General features: G+C 46.0%; 1 protein-coding gene across 1 annotated transcript; it reads left to right on the top strand.

The window, feature by feature from the left end:
* The first annotated feature begins 49 nt into the window (after window positions 1–49).
* On the top strand, window positions 50–14178 carry atg9b (autophagy related 9B). The gene is made up of 14 exons (XM_060058225.1): window positions 50–796; window positions 945–988; window positions 1274–1338; window positions 1703–1873; window positions 4108–4249; window positions 4919–5667; window positions 6030–6183; window positions 6579–6758; window positions 7200–7448; window positions 7735–7976; window positions 9830–9923; window positions 10160–10244; window positions 10683–10867; window positions 11326–14178. Exons 1-13 carry the CDS (start codon window positions 688–690, stop codon window positions 10847–10849), a joined length of 2451 nt encoding a protein of 816 aa, XP_059914208.1. The 5' UTR covers window positions 50–687; the 3' UTR covers window positions 10850–10867; window positions 11326–14178.
* The last annotated feature ends 6105 nt before the right edge of the window (window positions 14179–20283 follow it).

The raw sequence follows: 20283 nt of genomic DNA on the forward strand, positions 1-20283 counted from the left end.
ACATTGTTCACAAACTGTAATCTAACCGGATGTGACGCCTGATTAATCTCAAGTGACGTCACACGTGTTTTGTTGACATTTGTTTGCGAAATACATAACGCGAGAGAGACGCAAACACTCATACACACAGAGACGGGTTTATTTTGGGAATCCAACTTAACCTCACCCAACACATCACAGACCTCCCGAAAAACAAATACACACACCCGCCGCAGTCCACCATAAAACCAACGGGGAAAAGCTCAACGGGGAACCAAGTCCGACGTCTAGCGCTAGCGAGGAGCGGAGCAGGATTGGAACAAAACAAACCGCGTCCTCCGCCGAGCGGCTGAATCATCCAGGGGCTAGCCAGTAGCCTGTCAGCTGGACGTGTTGACTTAGCTCTCCCCCCTGCAGGGGAACACCACAGCTCAGGGCGATGTGGTGGAGCTCCGTCTAGGCTGTAGGCAGTGTTCGTGGTTAACCTATAGAGGAGTGCGTTTCGGCGGTGCCTGCTTCAGACCGAGCCCGGGATGGTGGAGTGTGACCCCGACTGTCACGCTAGCACACGGCGCCGTTAGCTTGTTTTCCAAGCCCGTACATTATCTTAAAAAAAAATACAAGGGACTGTAGTATACCAAAAAAATTAATAAAGGGTTGAGGACTCGCTTGATACCCCGGGGAAGTGGGTGAAGAATGTGAAGGACAATGGCCAACTTTGAAGCTTACCAGGAGTACCAGAGGATTGAGGACTTTGAGGAGGACTCGCCGCCAGGGGAGGAGGATTTGTTGGTGCATGTGCCAGAAGGCCTGAAGGGTACACATCTCTCTTCAAAATACACGTTTCATGTCAATGTGCAATACATTACAGCTTGTAGTTGAACTCGTTTGCTTTTAATATCCCTGCTTTCAGGTTTGTAGCTGGTGATACAGTATGCATCTAACATGCACCGTTTGTCTTGCAGACTCATGGCACCACATCAAGAACCTGGATAACTTCTTCACGAGAATATCCTTTGAATTTGAGGGTCAGGGTTAGTGGTAGTATTAGTAATTAGTAATAATTTGTAGGCTGCTTGTTAAATGTGGCTCTCAAATGGGCCGATGGTGGCTGCCTGACGGATGATGTTGACATGACAGTGAACAGCATTGAGGATGTCTTATTTGTAATGCAACGAGAAAATAACAATTTCCCTCCAGGTGAAATGTTCTGTAGTGTAATTTGGAATAGTGGCACTGTCTGTCATACTTTTCAGGTGGTGTTTATAAGTATATTCCTTAATTGACTGTCCACATCTATCATTTCCATCAGAAGAATGGCTTTGCCTGTATGATGTTGTCAGAGTTCTTCGAACTGATGTACGTATAATTCTTTTTTTAAAACTGATAAGGATCAAAAAGCTTGAATATTATTTTCAAGTAAAACAATTACTTGCAGAGTATTGAATTTGATATCAACTGTAAAGAACCTTGATGCTGAATAGTCTTCAGGACTATCAATGATTGATCTAAATTACAATGTCTATATCTAGCTACACACACAGTCACAAAAAGTGTGTTAAATAATCTGTTTTTAACAGAGTTAATTAAGAGTTTTTGACAGTCAACTGTCAGTAATATAATTTCAGCGACTCTTGTAAATGTCAAATCTGTGTGTGTCCTCTTAAGAAACTGGAAGAACTTATCCCCATACATATTGTTAACATGCACAATCTCATCACAGTCAGTTCCTGTTTGTGGTCACATTCACAACCTTCCTCTTCAACTGTGTGGAGTATGACATCTTATTCGCCAACCGGGCCGTCAATCACACCGGGCCGGGCCAGAACCCATTGGACAGGAACAAAGTCACACTCCCTGATGCTCTCCTGCCTAGCCAGCAGTGCACTGAGAAGTAAGTGTGTTCCCATCTGCAGGTTATCAAAGTCAAGTTAAATGTTGTTTCGACAAGCACTAGGGTGTAAAATATAATGGCAATCACAATCGGTAGAGTAGTGTGGATAAATCTTTAATTCTTCCTAATACAGTCATATTCTGCCTTTTATAATAGGCTGTTTGTTCATTGGTTTGTGTGACATGTGTTTAGAGTACACATTGACAGTAGGGATGCACCGAAATTAAAATTCTTGGCCGAAACCGAATATACTGAAACAGTTGGCCGAAACCGAATACCGAATGTGGCTTTTGCTGTTCTTCATTCATTTTGCTTTAATTTTTCACCATTGCATAAATCAAACAATTAAATGACCTTTATAAACTTTTTTGTCTTGCATTTCAATAAAAAAACAATTACAAATTTCATACAAAATATTTATTTAATACTGATCGTTTTCTAACATTCCAGCAGACCTTATAGCAAGAATTTAAGAACAATGTACCTTTAAATAAATGAGTAAAACAATTTTCGGCCGATCATTTTCGGTGGCCGAATATTCGGTGCATCCCTAATTGACAGGCATGTAATTTAGGACAGTCACAGTCCCCCTTCTATGTACCATTTTGTGTTCAGATCTTTATCAAAGCGATTGTCTCAAAGGGTGTCACAGGACTACAGATGTAAATTAGCCCTTGGGCTACAATCTGGCACATTTATGTGTACTGCTGTACATGTTTATTAATGTGCATTGTCGTGAAAAAAAAATAAAGGACTGCAGTCAAATCACAATTGATGGCGATATTTTAAAACATGTTTGCTCATTGTTTTATAGGGTATTTTCTACAGCTGTTGAGTTAACAGATTTTGATGAAATAATTATATTTAAGTTTCACCCAATAACAATCAGTCACTATTATTATTTGTAAGATTGACTCAATTTGACCACATCTTTTTTTTCAAGACAACAACAAGGCATATGTTGGCTCGCTCCCGGCCATAAATACACATTATGAGTGGTGTGGAAAAACAAGTGTGTTGTTAGAGGAATACTGCTCATACAACTCATCCCGGTGACTAGCTTTTGCGGTAGATTCTTGTTACATAATGACCCTTTAGTACTTTCAATCATGGAAGCAATGGTTAGTTCTGGGCTGATGTATAAAGAAGAGCCAGCGGTACTTTGCCTTATTGGTTCATTTGCGGAACTTACCGGTATACCGAGTTCCAGCCTTTTGAGTTTTCAGAAATTGCGCAAGATTGAGACATTACATCTTGAACGGCGTCACCGAGATCAACAATAACAAGTTGCAATAGTCTGGCACTGGGGATGTTTCCCTTGGGAGCTATTCGTGCTCATCGTTCATGAACACACAGACATGCACCACGCTGTCACTGATATCCTCAATGTGGTGAAACTGGTCAACCGAGTAGGGAACCGGACAGCTCAGCTAGACCAGCCATGCCTGACGACCACATGGCGCACACACGCACACACACACACACACACACACACACACACACACACACACACACACACACACACACACACACACACACACACATCGCAACAGTTCCTTCCTCTGGTTGTTTTCCTCATAGCCACACTCACGGCTCTCATCGATTTGGCTCCTGCTGCCCACCGTAGTTAAGTGGCTGTTTATATCAGGGCTTAATGACGCACAGTTGAAGCTGGGCATTCTAACTTTAGAACGCCGTGACCGGCAGTCTGGAACAATCTCAAACTGCTCTCGGTGATGACCTATAATCCAAGAAGATTGTTTTTGGGAACATTGAGACATTTTCTCCTGTCCCCTGTAATTCGAAAAGATAAAGTGTAGGTGACCTCCGACTCTGTCAACAGTGTGTGTGTGTGTCGCGCTGACGTTCACTGTGTAAATTGGGGATTTTTATTGGTGGCTGCCTTGAACGACATCCAATGGATTTATTAATGGTTTCATTTTCTTCAAACCTTATTTATTTTTACTATTAAGCTGTTGGCTGGGACTCTGTATAATATATTAAACAAAAACCAAGCGTAACAAAAATTGCTTGGTGCCGTGCGTCATTGGTTTCTCCCGATTTCTGTTGCGTATGCTGAATATTGGCTATAAATTAATCGTGCCTTTTACCGCAAGGGTTGCCATACTTTTACAGTTGGTCATTATTCACCCCTTATTGTGGTTTGTGTACCCCCTTGTGTTTCAAGCCATCATTTCACATGATTTATACATCAATCTCTTATTTGTATTCAGCATCCAGGAAAACAGCTGGATCATATTCCTCCTGATCATGGCAGCCATCTTCTGGATCTACCGGCTGGTCAAAGTCTTCTGCAACATCCTCAGCTACTGGGAGATCCGGCAGTTCTACATCAAAGCGTTGAAGATTAGGATGGTAAGACCCCACTGCTCGATCCACACCTGCATGTCGGATTAAAGGAGAACTTCAGGATTTTGAAATCTTTTTTTAATCGACTGCATTTAAAAAGCGCTTTTATAACCATCGGCCACTCAACGCACTTTACAATGTTGCCTAACGTTCACCCCTCATGCACACATTAACACACCGACGCCTGTGTCAGCCTTACAAGGCGACAGCCAGACGCTTCGACACAGGACCCGGGGATCGAACTAACAACCTTCAGGTTACCAGCCAACCCGCTCTGCCTCCTGCCCCCCACCCCCCTTTTCCTTAATTATCGGTCTAAATGACTCATGTGGACAACAATCTTTTAAATTGGTCCAGTATGGAGCGCGGTAGATTCAGCCATTGCAGCTGCGAAACCGGCTTGTTGTCGGCAATAGTCACTCAGTCCATAATGATGGTGAGAATATGGTCCAGGTGGAAGAATTTATCCTTTAAAATCACAAACCTTTGGGCTCGGTGGCTCAACCCACTGAGCCGTAGACCACATGGGAGACACGCATCATTTAGATATCCTTTTTAATATAGTGGTTTGACCCGGGGATGTGTCCAGAGGGCAATCGAGAACGCTGACTTGGCTCAAAAAACATAAAGGACAGTACTTTGTCATTGACCTGCGTGTCCGGTGAACCGTTCCAGGACGAGCTGTGCAACTTCACGTGGCAGGAGGTTCAGGACCGGCTCATCAGCCTGCAGCGGGAGCAGCAGATGTGCATCCACAAGAAGGAGCTGACGGAGCTGGACATCTACCACCGCATCCTGCGCTTCAAGAACTACATGGTGGCCATGGTCAACAAGTCCCTGCTGCCCGTGCACCTGCAGCTCCCCCTGCTGGGCGACATCGTGTTCCTCACGCAGGGCCTCAAGTACAACTTTGAGCTCATCCTGTTCTGGGGGCCCGGCTCGCTGTTCCAGAACAAGTGGAACCTGCACCCCAAGTACAAGCGGGCGGGCAACCGGCTGGAGCTGGCGCAGCAGCTGAGTCGCGTGATCCTGCTGATGGGGCTGGCCAACCTGCTGCTGTGCCCCTTCATCCTGGTGTGGCAGGTGCTGTACGCCTTCTTCAGCTACACGGAGGTGATCCGCCGCGAGCCGGGCAGCCTGGGCGCGCGGCGCTGGTCCCTGTACGGCCGGCTGTACCTGCGGCACTTCAACGAGCTCAACCACGAGCTGCACGGGCGGCTGGGCCGCGGCTACAAGCCCACGTCCAAGTACATGAACTCCTTCACGGCGCCGCTCATGTCGGTGCTGGCCAAGAACGTGGCCTTCTTCTCGGGCTCGGTGCTGGCGGTGCTGATCGCGCTGACGGTGTACGACGAGGACGTGCTGACGGTTCAGCACATCCTGACGGCCATCACCGTGCTGGGCGTGGTCATCACCGTCACCAGGTAGGCTGGCCCGAGGGGGTCGTTGGTTTATTCCCGAATGTCGGAACAGTTTTCCGTAATGTCTGATAATTTTTATTAAATTATCTTCTGTTATAAATACTTTTTAAAGTGTGTTTGTATGATTAATATTGTTGTATATTCACAATAACAATAATTGATATGCCATACGGTGGACCTGTTTATCCAACTCTCTAACAATACCTTGAGTGCGTGCATTTCTACGGAAAAGGCATCTTTGGCCTCGACGGGAATTGAACCCCTGCCCCTTGGCAGAAACAGTGGCGTACGACGTACGTACACTCGCGCCACGCCACAGGAACAGGGCTAAATCCTCCGCGCCTGCTGCTCTCTGCCACGCCCAGGTCCTTCATCCCCGACGAGCACATGGTGTGGTGTCCGGAGCAGCTGCTGCAGTGCGTCCTGGCCCACATCCACTACATGCCGGACCACTGGAGGGGCCAGGCCAACAAGGGCGAGACCCGGGATGAGGTGGCCCAGCTGTTCCAGTACAAAGCGGTGAGCCACTGGTCGGGCTGAACGACTTCGTATTGCGATTGCAATTTAGTATGCGATTTTTTTATGCATATGCTCTGTATTATTCGATAAACAAGCAATAAATCATTCTATCGGGTGACCAACACAACATTGGAAGCAGTCAATATACATTGCTCTTTCCTTTAGGCCAGGCCTATGTGTTGAGATTAATTGACACATGAATTGATATTACATCTTTATTCAACTATTGAATTGTAAAAGAAAAATAAATACTGATACAGAGATTAGTAAGATTTGTAACTAATTAATAAAAACAGATTTTATTAATCGCAGCCTTTCATTGAGGTGAACTCCTAAAACAAAGGCATACCATTCTTAGGACGAAATGTTATGTTCTGTCTCGTTCCATGGGTCAGGTATTCATCCTGGAGGAGCTGCTGAGTCCCATCGTGACGCCCTTCGTCCTCATCTTCCTGCTGAGGAACAAGTCCCTGGAGATCATCGACTTCTTCCGGAACTTCACCGTGGAGGTGGTCGGCGTCGGGGACATCTGCTCCTTCGCCCAGATGGACATCAGACGCCACGGCAACCCAATGGCAAGGCCCTCGTTTTGTTCTTCCGCGTCATCTCTTACAGTTTGCTCTGCATGGCGGGCTGTCTATAAATCCTCTCAGGTGTAATCTCAACGTTAAAGTGTCAAAGTGTAGTCCTGTATTGTACGGCTTTGCGCATAAGTCACCCGGTAGATGCAGCACATATCATCGAACAGAAGGTGGGCGATAGGGCTAGGGCATCTTCCTCTCGGGGCTACAGTCGCGCTATGGCCATTGGGGATTCAACCTGGCTAGCATACCACGGCACAGATTCAAGCGGTTGGTGTTGAATCCGTAGTGAGTCTTCTGTCCGTACGGAAGACTTACCAGCTTTGTCCGTAGGACAGAAAAAACTAAATCTAGTTTAACAAAAAAAGGATCCGATGTGTACAGTGGTTCATCTTTCCGCGCGTCGGCGTCCTAACGTTTCCCTCACCCCTGCAGTGGATGTCGGAGGGCCGCACGGAGGCCTCCGTCTACCAACAGGCGGAGAACGGCAAGACGGAGCTGTCGCTCATGCACTTCACCATCAAGAACCCGCGCTGGCAGCCCCCGCAGGACGCCTCCATGTTCATCAGCCACCTGAAGGAGAAGGTGCAGCAGGACGCCCAGGGCGGGCCCTCCACCCGGCTGCTGCTGTCGGAGGCCCCACTCTGCGGCTCGCTGCTGCTGTCCAACGAGTCCGGCTCTGGGGTGAGGGGCAGCCGCGTGCGGGCTGGGGGCTGGGTTCTTCATTGGTTTAAATTTACAATTTACATAAATAATGTTGTTTTCTAATTGCATCACCTATGTTTATATCTCTGAGCATGAGCGACATGAAATTATTCACAAAAAACAATGATCTGAAATGATCATGGAGTGAAAAGATAAAACGATTACTAATGATGGTAATTCTAAACGATTGACAATTTAGTATCGACACACTGATTGGTTGATCTCACGGCGGCCCCACCCTAATGCTGCTCTTCTCCCCCCCCAGCCTGACAACCTGCTGGCCAGCGTCCTGGCCCACCCGGTGCTGACTGCGTCGGGGCTGCCCGGCCGGGACCGCGGCTTCCTCCCGCCCAGCACGGCGGCGTCGGCGGCGGCCAGCGTCTTGGCCTCGCTGTCCGCCTCGCAGCTCCACCCCCAACCCGGCCGCAGCCACTCCCTGAACCCCCTGCCCTCCTCCCTGTACCCCGACAGCCCCCTGTACGGCAGCGACCGCACCGTCATGGACAGGTAACCCCCTCCACTCTCCTCCTCCTCCTCCTCCTCCTGCATGTCATCGCAGCTTAATATCAAAGAAAGGCACAGTGAATGAAACCCCCAAGGCGTAATCATTGACACACTTAAAGAATTAAATAAAAAAAAAAAAACATATTTTTGATTATTTTTTTATTATTATTATTTTCAAATTTCACAGCACAATGCGGCAGCATAATCATTACAACCGATTTTTTTTGTGCACTTTATTCTGTTTTGGGCATTTCCGCACAGTGCAAATATGTTTAAATTAGTTACAAAGCCGTGTTCTGAAATGGTATCAATTAATAGTTTTTAAACCTATGTTGTGAGTAATAGAGAAGAAAATATAAAAAAATATTACTGCAAGTGGCAGTATGTTTTTAACAGTGCAAATATGTTTTTGAATGAGTTTCTGAAAATGGTGTTTTAAGATGGGACATGTGTAATTATAATTTGTAAGCCCATGTTGCAAATATAACAACCAACAAAACATTTAAGATGTTGGTGCATGATTGTGTTCCAATATCCATACTATCCGTACTTACTAGCCTTAGTTCCTAGTACGTAGGGCGAAAGTAAGTGTACTGAAAGGACCCGGATGGTGTACTCAAAACGGTCAAACCGCGAAGTGTGGATCGATGTACACTTTTCGTACTCAACGGCAGCCATCTTAGCTACGTAGCGGAAGAGGGCGGAGCTAGGCTGAGCCTAAGTCTGCGTAATTTCCACATAGCCTGCATTAATAGTCATTTTGTAGCTTTTATAGCTTTTATAGCTTTTTATAGCTTTTTATAGCTGCTAGGCGTAAAGAGTTCATCGTTCAAAGCGGGATGATTATTGCGGGGGAGGAGCCGCGGCGGCAGTCGTGATCGTAATTTCCGGTTAGTGCACCACGGAGTACTCGATTCGGAACAACACTGACATCTGAAGAATAGCGCACTTAGTGAGTGCGAATAGTGTGCTACAAGTGTACTCATAGAAGTATGGATATTAGAACACAGCATCTTCTGGAAATGTTTTTGGTCGCTGTGTCATAATTGAGCTTAATTTTTAATACATAGTTGCTTAAGGCACACTATCGAGAACATTTCAAACTGGCACTGCATGTTGAAAAGGTTGCTGACCCCTTCTTTAGACTATGGCAATATTTGTGTTCACCATCCAAGCATGGACGGCACACCAGTTAATACTGACACATAACAATGTGACTGGTTAGGGATAGGCTTGAACCAACGCCAGTCTAAAGGAATCACTCAACACAGCTTAATGGTGTTCTGAAAATAATGCTTGCCTAGTGGTAACTTGAGACAGAACTGCTGATAAACAGTATAATGAACTTGTCAAATCGACTGCCAGCATATATATCAGCCTCATGGCCCAGCCATTTCACCAATAAAAGAATCAATCATGATGCTACATTTTATATGAAACGACTTTTCTGTTTGGATAATTATCATGGTCAAGAGAATATGTCAAGACACAGCTCATCACTGAGATGAGCTGTATCTGAGTTCACCTCATGACATGTATCTGAATTCACACTGGATGACTTGCTGCTGAATTCACCTTGACGCCGTAAAGCTGAATTCAGCTTGACAATTTATAGCTGAATTCACCTAGATGACATGTAGCTGAATTCACCTTGACCGTCGTATAGCTTAATTCACCTCGATGACATGTTGTAGCTGAATTCACCTCTACGTCGTATGGCGGAATTCACCTTGACGACATGCACCTGAATTCTCCTTGACGACACACTGCTGAATACACCTTGGCGACGTGTACCTGAATTCAGGGGAAGGTGCTCAGGACTGTAACGGCTGAATAACCGCTGTGTCTCTCCGCAGCATGTCCAACAGCGACGCGCGGTTCCGAAGCAGCACGATGCTCTCCGAGTTCTCCTCGGCGGAGATGAGCCTCCACGCCATCTACATGCACGAGGTAACGCCATTTAAATCTTGGCGATATTGGCCTGTCACAGATATACCGGTTTCGGCGTTGTGTTTGCCGATATGCACCGATATGAAATCTTTAGTAATGGTGTAGATCTATCAGCGTAATCACTGCTTTAAAACTCTTAAACCTCTGAACGGAGCAGACGCTCCCAACACTAGCGACTCTAGTAACGGCTCTGGTACATATATATATATACCTATGAAACAAGCTTGTGTTCCCAGGTCCACCAGCAGAGCTCGGCGCCCCAGAGGACTTCAGGGCAGGGCCAGCACCCCGTGCCCATGAGGGAGCTCCACACCAACCCTGGTAAATCAGAAGCCATCTGTGTGTCCGTGTCTGAACAGCACGTGTCTGTTATGCACGGCCCCCCCTCTTATCGAGTTCACTGTCAACGCGCGCCACTGTTCTGAGAAGCGCGTGAGGAGGCATCGGCGTCTCGCGGGGGTTTCATCAATCCTCCGCCGCCCTCGGGGTAACCGCTCTTGTCCCTTCATCGGTTTATCGCTCGTGCCGTGACAAAAAATGAACCGCGGCCCTCCTTAGCTACTCCAGCGTTTTGTCTCAGAGACTTCGTCACGTAACGCATGGGAAAAACATCTCCGTCGGTTGACCTTGCTCCGGTCGTTGCCATGGAAACCGGCACAAAATCCGCCCGCACTTCCATGGTTGACGACTTCCAGCTCTCCTCCAATGTGCTTCAAACGGCGCCCGCTCGTCCGAACCCTCTTTTTCTCCGGTCCTCAGGTGCGCCTCACTCACACAGCCTCCACTCAGTGGCCGCCGGCCTTGCCGGGCCCACCACCCTGGGGGGCTGGAAGGAGGAGGAAGAGGAGGAGGAGGAGGACCAGAAAGAAGAGGAGGCGATCGTCAGCGGGTCCGCTCCCCGACCAGAAGGCAGGAGTAGCTGCTGAAGTGCCTTCTACCATAAGGTACGGGCGACACACGGTTGAAACCCGCCACACCACCAGAGCCTCGAGTTCTCCTTAAAGTTCCTTTAACGGAGGGCAACAAAAAGGACCCTTTTTTCTCTGTATAATATCTGTGAAGCCCCAAGAATATATAGATAGATAGATAGATGGATATATACTTTGTTAATCCCGAGGGAAATTCAAGTATATGAATATATTATAATAATAATAATAATACATTTCATTTAGAGGCGCCTTTCAAGACACCCAAGGTCACCTTACAGAGCATATAGTCATCATACATTTTTTTTTAAAAACAAGACATTGTGGAAAAATAAATAAATAAATAAATAAATAGACATAAGCAATAAGAAATAAATAAAACAAAAACAAGACAAAAAAATAAAAATAAAAAGCATATACACATAATATATATGTATATGCGCCCTGATCAATGTTTTCTCTTCCCCTTTTTATAGTGTTTACGCTTTCCTTTACTTCAACGAACACTGTGGCCTTAGTGGATCACCGCGGGGGGGGGGGAAGCTTTGATTGGACCTTCAAAGCCGTCACTCAAGAGTTTTCAGGCGGTCGGGACTTGATTGGACACTTGACCCCCTGTTGGCGCGCCACCACGCCCCACCTACACCGTCCCGTCAGGCGAAAACATGGCAGGGAAAAAACAAGTCTTCCATCGTCTTTCTTCATCTCTATGCCATGACTCAGTATGTATTTATAAATGTTGCGCTCTAATCCTACGGAGTGTTTTGTGCGTGCGTGTGTGTGTGCGTGTGTGTGTGTGTGTGTGCGTGCGCGTGTGAGCGAGAGAGAGATGCAGGGCTGATCACTACAGTGTCCAATGCAACCTGCAACAGACATTGACGTCGCAGCAGAAGGAGGTATCTGACCCGTTCAGTGTTGAGGCGGTGATCTCTGTCTCTCAGAGCGTTGAAAGAAGCATCCACTTTCACTTTTCCTTTTAAGAGCAAAAAGATCTATTTTCTCATTTTTTATCTCTAGTAGACTTTATGAGCTTTTACCTGTTGTTCATCTAGATCGTTTTGCTTTTCTTCATCGCCGGAGGGCCTCTGAGAGAGGACAAGCAGTGAGGTGTTGGCTGCCGTGCAATCTGAGGGGTCGTTTATGCATATTTTATCAGACTTGACAACGGGCCTGCCGGGCTTGAGTATAATAGGACTTTAAACTGGAGGAAACGTATGCTTTAAAGCTGCTCCTTTTTTTATTTTGGTCCTCAAAATGTACCATTTGAGACCTAGTATTACTATCTCTGAAACCTTCTATATATTGATTACCGCTAAGACAGGATTCAAAGTGCCATTTAAAGGTCACGTTACAATTTAATCCAGAAAGTAATATGATTAGGCAGTTGTTTATTAGCATAAACACAAATAACCCGCTAAAGCTAACCAAAATAGGTAGGTCTGAAGTAGATGAGGTCTACACTGAATGTTTTTAATGTGAATCCTAGACGTCAGGAGGATTGGTTCTATTATTTCTGCCACAGCTACAGTACAATTATTCATCAGGCAGATCTTGGGAAATTATATCAACACATCTATGTATCAAAGTCTGCATTACAGAATGCAGTTCAAAGATTGCAACGCAAAGGCTTTTAAGGATAAGTGTATAAACTAACTTTGATTTTCCATATTCTGAATACAATAATTGCCCTCTCCCAACCCCTTAAAAAAGATTATGCAAACGTTGGATATTTGTGATAGAGATTTGATCACAGTGATTGTAAGGTTGTGAGCTGCTCAGCAAATGATTATGGTTTGCTTGTGAAACAGCATGTTCTCTTTGCTTTGAACTTTTCAGGTAGGTTTAGTCTAAAATAATAACAATTATATAATTTCTCATCAATCAGGTCATTTTATCTTATATTTATTTGATTGTGTACATTATTTCATATTTCTTCAAAATATTGATTTATCTTAAATTCAACTGTTTTTTCGAGGCATAACATTGAACAGGCAATATTGTGATAGGTGCAATTCATGCACAAGAGCTTTATTTTCAGTTAAACTGAAAAAAAAGCTAATTAGATCAGCATGCGTTTTGCGCGACTCTTCACATGTGCTCCATTGAAAACGTAGAAGGTGTGTCTACATGCATTTCTTCCTAAACCATTATCCTGTATTCTGTTATACCACTGTCAGACTTCTGAGAGCAAAGCAATGGTATCGCTCTCCCAAGTGCTGCTTTGTGTTTTGTAACGTGTTTGTGTGCGTGTGCGTTTGGTGTTTTTGAAAGAATAGGTTTTGACATTGGCTGCACATTTATACTATCACACGACTCAGCATTTTGCACTGACAGAGGGAGAAAATACGTTTTCAAAAGTCTGGTGTAACTTGCATCAGCGGCGTCGTTTCAGGTGGATTGTGTCTCCGCAAAGGGACAGAGAGTTAGTTTCCCGCCCATGAATGACCTCGCTCACTGTTTGTGTGTATGTGTATATATCTATATATGAGCATCGCATCGAGATCGCCGTGGTCGTCGTCCTCACCGAGCCGATCCGCAAAGCACTGTGGCTGTCGTGTACCTCTGGTTTCGTGAACGTTTTCACATGACACAAGACGACGTGTCACACCGTGGAGTATTTCTTTCTGTTGGATTTGTTTTGAAGCTTATGTTTACAGACTTGTAGACAGTTGGATCTTCACTCTTATCTGATTCCCCATCATATTTAATGCCCTCCATATCGACACTTTTGTTCTGTTTTCACCAGTGCCTTAGGGCGTAGTCTTATTATTTCCCCCCCAAACCAGTATGTTGTTTCCGTTCGCACCTTTTTAGCAGCACATATGTACAGTATTTATTTATTTTCCGTTCTTTTGGCAAGGTGGTCGTGTTGTAGTATCACGTGTGCGAGTCGTACTCTGGTATCGTGGATGTGGCTTGTGTAACGTCAGTGGGAAACGGGACATCGTGTCTAAAGTCTGTCTTCACAGGAGTGTGTTCCCTAACACTAACTGTTGAACCCTGTCATATCGTGGCTTGCTCACTATAATCCAGTCTAAGAATCCATATCGACAGAGACAAGGTGCTATGTTTCAATCCTACAGTGTTGGATTGGTTTTGATGCTTTTTTTTTTTTTTTTTACACATTTGCTTTTGTTTTGTTTTTGAGTGACGAAGAAACACAGGCTGATAATAAAACTTGCCAAAAGAACTTATTTTTCAGCGGAGCTTTACAATAACAATTTTGTTTTCCTGTAAGTTAATAGAAGCAAATCATATTTTGAGGGTATTTAATCTTTGAAATGTGTATGGACATGTCGATTTGAAATAAAATGAAATGTGTGAACATAGGTTTTCATTTATCATTTGAATCTTCACCCTTCAGTGTTCATCAAAGGAAATGAGGTAACAAACCTACAAATATTAACAATAAATTCTGCCCTTTTCGTTCCCAGGAACAATGTTCCAAACTGGGTAAATCAGGGTGCGTCGAGTCTTCTATGAGGCCACAAAAACGCACACCCTATCTGTTTCAAAGTGGTCTTGGATTGTATGGTCATTCTCAAAGTGTACTTTTAAAACTCCCTTTGTAGGATTAGCCTAATATCATTGCAGAATATTTACCACCCATTCGCCAGATGAGATTGTTTTTCTTTGTAGTACAGGAACCTGGTACTTGGCATTGTAAAAAAGATTATAAGCAAATTTTTCTATAGTTTGCATTTGGTTTTTTATTATGAAAACATAGGTACTTTATGGGTGAACTATCAAATCTAAAAAAAGGAAGTGAACAAACAAAACAAGTTCTTGACTATTTGAAAATGCAACATAAATCAAGAAAATAAGTGAGACAGGCTCAAGCCAATGCGCTGCTACCTTTTCCCTTGACTTAAAGCAGGCTTAGCTATAGTCAGTTTATGATGTACGCCTTCCGCCGCTGTTTCTGTTTCCCTTCCCGGGCGATGGCAGAACCACGCCCTAAACGACCTCGCCTGGAGCCTCTGGACCCACGGGATCTCTTGGAGCCTCTGGACCCACGGGACCCCCTAGATCCGCGACGGTCCCCCTTTCCTGATCCACGGCCAGACCCGCTCCTTCTCACTCTGGTCTGTTATAAGGAGATGGCACAGAAATGGATGCAGGGTTAAAGAGGTGAGGATTCAGATTGGTTCGAGGTCGAGACAATAGGGTGAAAGATGATTACAGATTCAACAATTTGTCACTGCTTAAAATAATGTATTCCGCTTAATAAAATAATTTAGTATTCTTGATGGTTACATTGACTACTGCACTGTTTAATCAACTAGGGCAACTGCACACACATCATTACATGTGAATGTGATGTTCATCGTGAATCATATGGAGAACATCACATCATTACATGTGAATGTGATGTTCTTCGTGAATCATATGGAGATCATTACATTTGAATGTGATGCTCTTCATGAATCGCATGGAAAAGTTCACATCATTACATGAGCACGTGATGTTCTTCATGTTTGGATAAGCCTTACCAGGGTTGCCTCCTTGATTGCAGCATCACAGTTGAACTGAAAGCCTTGAATGTCAGCATCTTGTTTTATGTAGCTCAGGGTGAAATTGCAATTCATAATTTTCTGGAAAAGACCAAAATATGGAAATAGTTCATTACAATTTCAAAATAACATATGTCATGTGAATCTAACATTACTAAAAATACACTTTTTTCAAGAAAGGATGTTTGTACATGCTTACCCCGTTTTCCTTTAGTGGACATTGCTGTCCGGGCATGGAAGTGTTCACTTGGCTGCAGTCTAACTCTTGTGCAGGGAATGTCATTTTTCTCACTGACATGGTGGACAGGTCCACACCCTCTGGATAGACCTATATCAAAGATAGACATAGTTCACGTTAATGCAATAGTAGCCATCTTTCATTTCAGCATTAAATGGCATTATAGACATGGCATCAAGACAAAGTGCTGAAGCTGTTTTCTATGCTTACAGTTTCATCCCGAAGCTGGTCCAGCAGGGGGCGGAAGTTTTTCAGAGGAAAGATAAGGGGGTCCGGGATCATCTGAGCCTCCGCCAGTAAGGTAACCGCAGCGAAGCACAACAATCTCATCTGAGTCGTCATTTTCAGTTTGGCTTTGTGCTGAACAATTCCGAACTCAACGAGAGCGGTTCTTATATAGGAGGCTGTTGTCCGTTGAGCCACCTCGGTGAAACTTCCTGTGGCGTTATGTTGGCCCATTTTACGGGAAGCGTCCTGTTTTTTTTCTCTTTCATTGGTAGGTCAAAAAATTTATGCAAGTCTGTCCCTGTTGCAATTGTAAAGATGTAATTTGACAGATTTTTGACAGATCGTTTTAAGAGTTGTTATTAACACATGCATTTCAAATATCCCCAGTATAAGCATAATATTCAGGAAAAAGAGAAAATACCCCATATTGTTGTGAAACATGTTCTGAAATCGATATGTATGTATGTAAGGTGTCCATGATTGACACCTTACATAAACCTTTGCAAAATATCATTATTGCAACAACAAAAAATTACAAGAGGACATGTTGGGCAAGACCATTTACAGAAACAACAACAGAAAGAGGCTTTATACAGGGAGAGAACGGAACACAAATGCTTTATCTATCAAACTGGAAGAGAAGAAAATATGTTTCTGAGGGGAGAGGCCTTTGCAGAATCCTAAATGATGCGGTAGACATACTTGAAAGAATAGCATAGAGAGATGTGAGAGGCCAGTGGGATTGAGACAGCAAAGACCTAGTTAAAAAAAGGAACTGTCTGGCACTAACAACAAGAAGGGAACATTGTTTTTACCTTTCTTTATTAAAAAATTCAGCTTCAGAGTGGCTGGTACCAGTGGTACGGAACCTACGGAACCCGTAAAGGGACATGAAAAAAAAAAAAAAGTAAACGTTTCTCGTGAGCACGAGAAAGTATCTGGTGCTCACGAGAAAGTATGTCGTGCGCACGAGAAAGTATCGTAGGCCTACTCATATCAGTGTGTGTGTGTGTGTGTGTGTGTGTGTGTGTGTGTGTGTGTGTGTGTGTGTGTGTGTGTGTGTGTGTGTGTGTGTGTGTGTGTGTGTGTGTGTGTGTGTGTGTGTGTGTGTGTGTGTGACGTCAGCGAGTGAGTGGACGAGCGAGGAGAGCGAGCGATAGCTTGCGTGTCAGTTTAGTGAAGTAATGAACGAGTCCGGTTGTGTGTAAGAATTAAGTACCCAGCCTGTCAAGAATCGTTGGCCGCTTCATTCCAACCATATTCCAACCTATAAGCAGAGCCATTGCCGGTCAAAGTGAAGGGCGTTGCCCCCGAGAGAGCATCGGCCAGAGGCGGAGTGGCCGTCGGGACGATCGGGAGATTTCCCGGTCGGTCGGCCGGCCAGCGAGGTCAGATGGACCGGCCCAAAATTGTGTAGTGGCCTGCGAAGTCAGTTGGACCGGCCCACAGTTGTGAGCGCCCGCGAGGCGTCTGCAAGCCGGCCCTGAGCATAATTTATTCCCGTCAAGACGCCGTGAAATTCGCCGAAATAACCAATATTAGTCTCGAGAACATCCAACCAATATTTATACCATTTGCTTACTCTCTATGTCTCATTTATGTTTTTTTTTTTTTACATTATTTTTTTTTACTTCATTTAATTCTTCATTATTCAGGCGTTACAGAACTTTCATGGCCATGAAATAAATAATACGAACTACAGTTTACTTTATTTGTTTGTTCTTGAATTGACGTAGAATGGAGCAAAGACTCCTGGGATTGGGAAATGCGTATATCCAATAAACAGCTTGCAGGTCAAGTCCATTTTCGGAAATGTAGGGGAATATATGAGCAGCCCCACGTCTAATGGCATGACCCTAAAGACGCGTCTGACAGAGAAGGCGAGCAAGTTCGTGGTTGCTCGCTTTTGCTTGTTGTTGCACTCATGGAAGGCAAGGAGAGAAAAGAGAAAGGAGGGGCTGAAAATGCCAGAATAAAGAAGAGGAGGATGATGGAGGGGGATGCATCTAAGTGCTCAAAAATAACGGATTTATTCCGAAGTCAGGCATTAACGAGTTCTCATCTCATTTTCGTCCGCTTATCCGGGGTCGGGTCGCGGGGGGAGCAGCTCAAGCAGGGGGCCCCAGACTTCCCTTTCCCGGGCCACATTGACCAGCTCTGACGGGGAGATCCCGAGGCGTTCCCAGGCCAGTGTTGAGATATAATCTCTCCACCTAGTCCTGGGTCTTCCCCGAGGTCTCCTCCCCACTGGACGTGCCTGAAACACCTCCCAAGGAAGGTGCCCAGTGGGCATCCTTACCAGATGCCCGAACCACCTCAGCTGACTCCTTTCTAAGTAAAGGAGCAGCGGCTCTAATCCGAGTTCCTCACGGATGGCTGAGCTTCTCACCCTATCCCTAAGGGAGACGCCAGCCACCCTTCTGAGAAAACTCATCTCGGCCGCTTGTACCCGCGATCTCGTCCTTTCGGTCATCACCCAGCCCTCATGACCATAGGTGAGGATAGGAACGAAGATCGACCGGTAGATCGAGAGCTTTGCCTTGCGGCTCAGCTCTCTTTTCGTTACAACTGTGCGGTAAAGCGAACGCAATACCGCCCCCGCTGCTCCGATTCTCCGGCCAATCTCACGCTCCATAGTACCCTCACTCGCGAACAAGACCCCGAGGTACTTGAACTCCTTCACTTGGGCTAAGGACTCATTTCCTACCCGGAGTAAGCAATCCATCGGTTTCCTGCTAAGAGTCATGGCCTCAGATTTAGCGGTGCTGATCCTCATCCCAGCCGCTTCACACTCGGCCGCCAGCCGATCCAGTGAGTGCTGAAGGTCACAGGCCGATGATCCAATGAGGACCACATCATCCGCAAAAAGCAGTGACGAGATCCTTAGACCACCGAACTGCAACCCCTCCCCACCACGACTACGCCTCGATATCCTGTCCATGTATATCACAAACAGGATTGGTGACAAGGCGCAGCCCTGGCGGAGACCAGCACCCACTGAGAACGAAACTGACTGGCTGCCGAGGACGTGAACACAGCTCTCGCTTTGGGAGTACAGAGATTGGATGGCCCTGAGGATAGACCCCCTTGCCCCATAGTCCCGCAGCACCTCCCACAGTTTCTCCCGGGGGACCCGGTCATACGCCTTCTCCAGATCCACAAAACACATGTAGACCGGATGGGCATACTCCCAGGCCCCCTCCAGGATCCTTGCGAGAGTGAAGAGCTGGTCCGTAGTTCCACGTCCGGGGCGAAAACCGCATTGTTCCTCTTCAATCTGAGGTTCGACGATCGGCCGAACACTCCTTTCCAGCACCTTGGAGTAGACTTTACCAGGGAGGCTGAGAAGTGTGATACCCCGGTAATTGGCACACACTCTCTGGTCCCCCTTTTTGAACAGGGGAACCACCACCCCGGTTTGCCACTCCTTTGGCACTGTACCCGACTCCCACGCGATGTTGAATAGGCGTGTCAACCATGACAGCCCCTCAACACCCAGAGCCTTTAGCATTTCTGGCTGGATCTCATCAATCCCTGGGGCTTTGCCACTGCGGAGATGTTTGACTACCTCAGTGACCTCCACCAGGGAAATTGACGACGAAACACCATCAACCTCGAGCTCTGCCTCCAACATAGAGGGCGTGTTATTCGGATTCAGGAGTTCCTCAAAGTGTTCCTTCCAACGTCCGACGACCTCCTCAGTTGAGGTCAACAGAGTCCCATCCTTACTGTACACAGCTTGGATGGTTCCCCGTTTCCCCCTCCTGAGGTGCCGGATAGTCTTCCAGAAACACTTTGGTGCCGACCGAAAGTCCTTCTCCATGGCCTCTCCGAACTTCTCCCACACCCGCTGCTTAGCCTCCGACACGGCAGCAGCTGCAGCCCTTCGGGCCTGTCGGTTCCCTGCAACCGAGTCAGGAGTCCTCCAGGATATCATATCCCGGAAGGCCTCCTTCTTCAATCGGACGGCTTCCCTGACCACCGGTGTCCACCACGGTGTCCGAGGGTTACCGCCCCTTGAGGAGCCTAAGATCCTGAGGCCACAGCTAGCCACCGCAGCTTCAGCAATGGAGGCTTTGAACACCGCCCACTCCGGCTCAATGCCCCCAACCTCCACAGGAATGCCAGAAAAACTCAGCCGGAGGTGTGAGTTGAAGATACCTAGGACGGGGGCCTCCTCCAGACGTTCCCAGTTCACCCGCACTACTCGTTTGGGCTTACCAGGTCTATCCGGAAATTTCCCCCATTCCCTGATCCAACTCACAACCAGATGTTGGTCGGTTGACAGTTCCGCCCCTCTCTTTACCCGAGTGTCCAAAACACATGCGGCCTCAGATCAGATGACACGATCACAAAATCGATCATTGATCTTCGGCCTAGGGTACTCTGGTACCAGGTACACTTATGAGCACCCTTATGTTCGAACATGGTGTTTGTTATGGATAATCCATGAC

The sequence above is a fragment of the Gadus macrocephalus genome, chromosome 8 (genome assembly GCF_031168955.1).
Source record: "Gadus macrocephalus chromosome 8, ASM3116895v1".
Taxonomy (NCBI): domain Eukaryota; kingdom Metazoa; phylum Chordata; class Actinopteri; order Gadiformes; family Gadidae; genus Gadus; species Gadus macrocephalus.

Excerpts from the sequence above, each read along its gene's own strand:
- atg9b (XM_060058225.1), top strand. The coding sequence starts at position 688 with ATGGCCAACTTTGAAGCTTACCAGGAGTACCAGAGGATTGAGGACTTT. Across the intron at positions 7,449-7,734 it reads CCAACGAGTCCGGCTCTGGG|CCTGACAACCTGCTGGCCAG; the intron begins GTGAGGGGCAGC and ends CTCCCCCCCCAG. Across the intron at positions 9,924-10,159 it reads ACGCCATCTACATGCACGAG|GTCCACCAGCAGAGCTCGGC; the intron begins GTAACGCCATTT and ends TTGTGTTCCCAG.